We start from the raw sequence: 6,228 nt of genomic DNA on the forward strand, positions 1-6,228 counted from the left end.
AGTTTCATATTTTTCTAATTTAAAATAAATTAGTTTTGATTTTTTAGATCTAATTAGATTTTTTTATTTTTTTAAAAAATACAAAACCACATTCAAAACCACTCTAAGGATCAAATTTGCCCGATTTTGACAGTTGGATGGCCTCTGTTATCCGATTTTATAGTTGAAGGATGAAAATCGAACTTTTGCGATAGTTCGATAGTGTATACCGAATTTTTTCTTTTATTTTAAGCAGCGTCGTCGTGTGATGACCCTAACCACTAACAGTGCCGGACCAGCACCAACCTACCTCTTTCACGGCTTAATCCATCCATCACCCTCACGACAGCAGGAACCACGCTGAAAATGAAGACCCCGTGCAGGTCCACATACCACAAGCGCACAAGACCATGCTCCTGTGTGGTGCTCCTCGGCCTCTGCCGGTCTGGTCACCAGCGCGCGCGGCATGTGGTTCATTCCGTGGTATATATCCTGCGCGCGCGAGGTTGTTGGGCAACGCACGTTGCGTGCACCGCGCACGCACGACAACCCCACGAAGACGATGACGATGTCAGCGTAGCGGCAGCTGCGGCATGCAGCTCGCAGGAGATACAGGCACGTCCTGTACAGCGCACGCACACGTCGCTCGCCATGATACTGATCCGTCGCTCCACTAGCTAAGATCCGTGATCCGACAAGAACGGATGGAAATCTACGGATTTTCCGTGACCCGTGTCCCGGCACGTTTGCTTCTCGATCGTGCCTCGCCGAGGATCGTATCGGAAACGTGTGCGTAGCACGGTAGGCGTAGCCGCTCGAACGGGCGAGGCCATGCCATGGTGCCCGTCCCATTCCGCGGGGGTCAGACGCCGGACCGCGACGTCCCAACCAGATCAACCAAGCGCCCGGCGGGCAGACGCGGCCGGCTCCGCGTCACACGATACCCCGGCGCGAGGAATCTGCGCGCGCGCCGGATATTACGCGAGCCGGCGGCGGGCGCCCGCGTATAAAAACGACGGGAGGGCGCGGCGGTTTACTCGTGCCAGACATCCTCCCTCCTCATACAAGCTCGCCACCACACCCAGCCTTAGCCTCCCCAGTCTCCACTGACAGATACGCCGATAGCGTCGCTACGCTCTCCCAAGCGCCGAACGTTGCTGTTGCTCTGCCATGGATTTGGGGGCTGAGATGGCAAGGTCGTTCCCGGCAGCGGGCGGCGACGGCGAGGTGTCGGCATGGGGGGCTGCGGCGGTGTTCCTCGCCGCGGAGACGAACCGGGCGCGGACGGTGGACCCGGTGATCTGGGGCGACGAGAAGCGGATGAAGCGGGAGCTCGTGGCGTGGGCCAAGGCCGTGGCGTCCATGGCGGCGGCCGGCAAGAACGCCTCCCCCTCCACCTCGCCGTCGTCGCCGTGGCCGTCCACGAGACGCAGGGAATAGTGCGTCCACGAGAAGTTCCTTGATGGATTGGCTTCCAGTAACCGTAATCGATCGAGCTTGTACATAGATCGACCAACGAGCTGAGCCTTCCCCTAATTAGTTGCCTGGCCATCGGAATCTTCAGTTTACTAGATATATCAGGGAGCTTAAAGAGCACGCAGAGCAGGAAGAGTGCCGATTCTGGTGACCAACAAGGGTCCAAGAAAGAAGGACACCATTTGTCCACTGACCAGTGGGACAGCAGCTTCCCTCGATTGTTCTTCCCCTTCAATTCATTTCAAAACATTATTTCTTCTCACAGTTGCTGTCCATGTGCTGACTCTTGGAGGACAGGAGTTCTTGATGTACTGTATGTACAGGATGATCGTGGCAAATGTACAATGCAATTTTTCTCCCAAGCAATTGCATATGCACTGCTACAACTGTTGAAGAAACATACATGAAAGCCAACGTTTTGCAATCTATTGGCACATCATCAGCATGGGGTAATTGCTCGATCAGATCGAATCTATATATGGTCTGGTTACAGTTATGTATAAGTTTCTGTCGAGCTTGAACCGGGTAATCCTGGAGATAGATGCAACAAACCTTGATCTTGCAATTCGAAGTAGGCAATTTGATTGGAGCGAGAGGGGGTCGTTCTTTAAGGAGTTTATAGAGGCTTAATAAGTAAGGATTTTTTAAGCTTATTACTACTTCTGAGGTCTCTACATGTTATAGAAAGTGTAATAGTACTTGTTGCGGATTGTTTAGCTGCAAATGGCATTTGCATGGAGGATTCAAGGGTGTCCTGTATAGTTTATATTCAAAACTACTCTCTTCGTCCCATTCTATGAAGAGCGCAACCCTGATATTTGAAAAAGAAATCCCATAAAAGAGAGCAATCCTAAAAATTTGATGCCAAAATTATCTTCTGTCTATGATTTCTGAAAGTCTGGTTAGTTGCATGCAGTGAAAAAAATAAGAGCACGAAGGTTATTTCACATCACCACTAATCTGTCTGAAAAAAAAACTAGAATTGCACTCTTCTTCATAAGATGGAGGGAGTATGTATTAATTTTGGTCACTAGCTGGCGAAGTGCCGGTTGCTGATGCTTAACAGAATGATGAATTCTAAAAGAAAAAAAAAGAAAAGAAAACATTGGCCGTATGTGCTACAATGATTTAAGGAGTATTACATAGATCCTTTGTTCCGTCCTTTTCCAAAATAAAGAAAAAAAAATCTTTAAGCTGCAAGACATCTCTCGTGACAAGCGACACACTATTTGCTAGCAACCACATCAAGAGGTGGCTACACATAAAGCTAAAAAAAAACAAAAAGAAAAGAGAAAAGGCAATAAGATAACAATAACCCCATATAAGATAGTTTGTACGGAATGCATGCCACTACGTGATGCACGCCGCCGTTAGCAGCCCAATTCGCTTGCCATCATGATGGCATTGCCGCCCGGCGCTGTCATGGAGCAAGTTGCAACACCGAGACGGCTGAAATGTAATTGGTCGACGCCATTCAGACGGTTCTTTTGCAATTTTTGCGCATCACATCATCAAGGACGTCAATGTAGTTTTGCTGTCCTGAAGGCGAGCTTTCAGATCGAACACAACGGAGATATTAGCTCATATGTATACATACAACAAATCACAGAATGGGAGTATTAATCGGATGGCTAATATAGTTACATTTAGGTTAGTCTTATGTTCAACGGTTTTTTATCTTCAACGGACAGCAATATCACTAAAAATATTTATTTCAGATAGGAAAAAATTACATGGTATGATAGTTGTTTTTTCAATAAGGAAAAGGTTCAAATTACTCACTTCAAGTATGTCCAAAGTCCGAATAACCCCTTAACTATCTTTTGGTTCATTTTGACCCCTAAACTATATCATTTGGTCCAATTTACCTTCCAATACAATTTATTTTTTTATTTCTCCATATAAAAGTGGAATATTAATTTAAGATTTTGCAGGGTTGTAGTGAGCATCACACTATATGTCAAAAAAATATATTATGAATTTTTCATCATCATTTTTTTCATAATTCTGTATCATATGGGTTAATTTATTATTAAATATTATATCCTATCAGAATAATGATGAAAAACTCTTGACATATTTTTCTAAAATGCGTTATGATGTCTGCTATCGTCCAGCAAAATTTTACCACAAGACTTTGCTTATGCATGGATAAATAAATTGGACCAAACTATATAGTTTAGGGGGTAAATTGAACTAGGAAATAGCTTAAGGGGTTGGTTATCCGAACTTCGATGATATTTGAGGGGAGTAGTTTGGACTTTTTCCTTTTAATAAATCTACTAACATCATTATTTTTCTATTTGTAGTCAAAGTTAAAAAGTTTGGCTATGACAAATCTAAACTTCTAAGACTAAAGAAGCAGGCCTTAATTTGTAGATGTCACACGTCGCCGCCAGTGGTATCGAATCCGTCGAATATACGGATCAGTTGCTTAGAGCCGTCCTTGGTCATGTTGAATGCCGAGATTACTTGCTTGCTAACCTGCGATGATGATACTCGTGGTTTAGGAGAGAAGGATAACGAAAGGTTGGGCCCCAATATTAGCTGGATCGAAGGAGAGCTTACGGTGAGCAGAAGAGGCGATGAACCAATTGATATCTGCTTGCAGATCCTCAGGGGCTGTGTATCTGTCTGGTGGTGTAGGAATGAAAGAAAACGATAGCGTGACATGAAACGATCGAATCGATCGAAATCACAGCCGTAAACATTCACGTCTGCCTAGTTAATTTGATTGTTCAGACCTTAGCACACTGTCATGCGATGACCCTAGCTATGCTAGCCCCTAACAGTAACAGCGCTGGACCAGCACCAAAAAACCTACCCCTTTCACGCCTTAATCCATCCATCACCCTCACGACAGCGCGCAGGTCCACACCAACAAGTCCACAGGACCACATGCTCCTGTCCTGTGGAGCTCCTCGGCCTGCCGGTCCGGTCACCGGCGCGCGCGGCACATGTGGTCCCGCGGCATCGTCGCCGTCGTCGTCGAGCAGGATTGTTCCGTTCCGTTCCGTTCCGCTGCGCGCGCGTGGTCACTAGGCAACGGACGTTGCCTGCACACCGCGACAACTCCGCGAAGACGACGAGGATGTCAGCGTAGCGCGCAGCAGCAGGCAGGTACTGCTGCACAGTGAACGCGCACGTCGCTCACCACCCCCCGTGTTCCGACAAGAACCGATGGATACCTACGGATCACCCGTGATCCGTGTCCCGGCACGTTTGCTTTCCGGTCGTGCCTCGCCGAGGATCGTATCCGAAACGTGTACCAGCTCGAACGGGTGAGGAACGACACCATGCCATGGTGCTGGTGCACGTCCAGAGAACCGGACCGCGACGCCCCCGGCCGGATCGATCCAAGCGCCCGGCCCGCTCCGCGTCACACGATCCCCCGGCCCAGCGCGGAGGAATATGCTATGCGCGCCAGATATTACGCGAGCCGCCGGCGCTTGCGGCGCGCGCCCGAGTATAAAGACGCCGGGAGGGCGCGCCGAGTTCTTCGTTCCTCGTGCCACGGTGCCAGCCACCCTCCCTCCCTCCTCACAAGCTCACCACCCAGCCAAGCGCGGAACGACGACAAGACGGACGGGGGAGGCAGCCCGACCGGCGACCAGTCGGGGGGAGTGGTGCGCGCTCGCGCGCGGACCGTTCCACATGGCTCTGGGAGCGGAGATGGCGCGGCCGTTCCTGGCCGCGTGCGGCGACGGGGAGGTCTCGGCCAGGGCGGCGGCGGTGGCGTTCCTCGCCGCGGAGACGGGGCGGCCGCTGGACCCGGTGGTCTGGGGCGACGAGAAGCGGATGAAGCGGGAGCTCGTGGCGTGGGCCAAGGCCGTGGCGTCCATGGCGGCAGCCGGCAAGAACGCCCCTCGCCGCCGCCGCCGCCCATGAGCCGCAGGCGTAGATAGCGTACAGTTTCCAAGCTCGCAGTCACAGGTTGCTGCACACACGCTGCAATCTGAATTGCGAGATGCACGTGCTATGCAGCTTGTTTGGCGACCTTATGCTTGCTGTACTTGCTTTCTTGGGGGTGGGGAAGGCTGATCCATTTCTTCTTGTTATATTGTGTAATTTTCGTAGTGGGGAGGCGAGGCTAAAATAGATGCCCCATCTTTCTATTTTGTAACATATTATTTTCTCTGTACATATATATGATCGAGATATATACTATATTGTACAACAATTTTAACTGTCCATTTTATTTTTACAACTGTACAATTGTTGTACAATAACTGTCCATACCTATGTAAGAGAGATCAAGTTAAATTTGGACGATGGAGCAAGATATGCTACTGCTTGGCTTCAAAACCGTTTGCATCTGTGTCAGTTGGGAGGGCTGAGCACAGATCAAAAGAGCTCAGCTTAACGACTACTAAATTAGCTACATGAAGGACACCATGTATGACAACTAGGGCAGTTTTCCCTATCCACCAAGGATCAAAACCTTTTGTTTGACGAGATGAGCATTGCGTTGAAGGCAAAATCCTCCATTTTGTCTTCCAGAGCTGAGGACTGTTATGGACAGTTACAATTGTTGTACAAACTTTCAGGGCCCAGGATATTAATCCCAGTTCCTGAATATGACTATTTACCGATATTATGTTTCATTATATTGCAATTTAACAAAGCTATTTCCAGTAAATTATATCATGCATATTAAATGAATGATACATCTATATTTTGTGCCATGGTATAGAGTTAAGGAAGAAAGCGAAGAAACCTGAAAATTTTCATGAATATACAACTTTGACTTGATATCCAAGACTAGAAAACTGT

At 48.3% G+C, this 6,228-nt stretch overlaps 1 protein-coding gene across 1 annotated transcript; it reads left to right on the plus strand.

The window, feature by feature from the left end:
- Positions 1–4,946: 4,946 nt before the first annotated feature.
- On the plus strand, positions 4,947–5,646 carry LOC112889818. Its single transcript, XM_025956591.1, has one exon. The coding sequence runs from the start codon at positions 5,110–5,112 to the stop codon at positions 5,341–5,343; it is 234 nt and encodes a 77-aa protein (XP_025812376.1). The 5' UTR covers positions 4,947–5,109; the 3' UTR covers positions 5,344–5,646.
- The last annotated feature ends 582 nt before the right edge of the window (positions 5,647–6,228 follow it).

This window comes from Panicum hallii, chromosome 4 (genome assembly GCF_002211085.1).
Source record: "Panicum hallii strain FIL2 chromosome 4, PHallii_v3.1, whole genome shotgun sequence".
Taxonomy (NCBI): Eukaryota; Viridiplantae; Streptophyta; class Magnoliopsida; order Poales; family Poaceae; genus Panicum; species Panicum hallii.

Excerpts from the sequence above, each read along its gene's own strand:
- LOC112889818 (XM_025956591.1), top strand. The coding sequence starts at position 5,110 with ATGGCTCTGGGAGCGGAGATGGCGCGGCCGTTCCTGGCCGCGTGCGGC.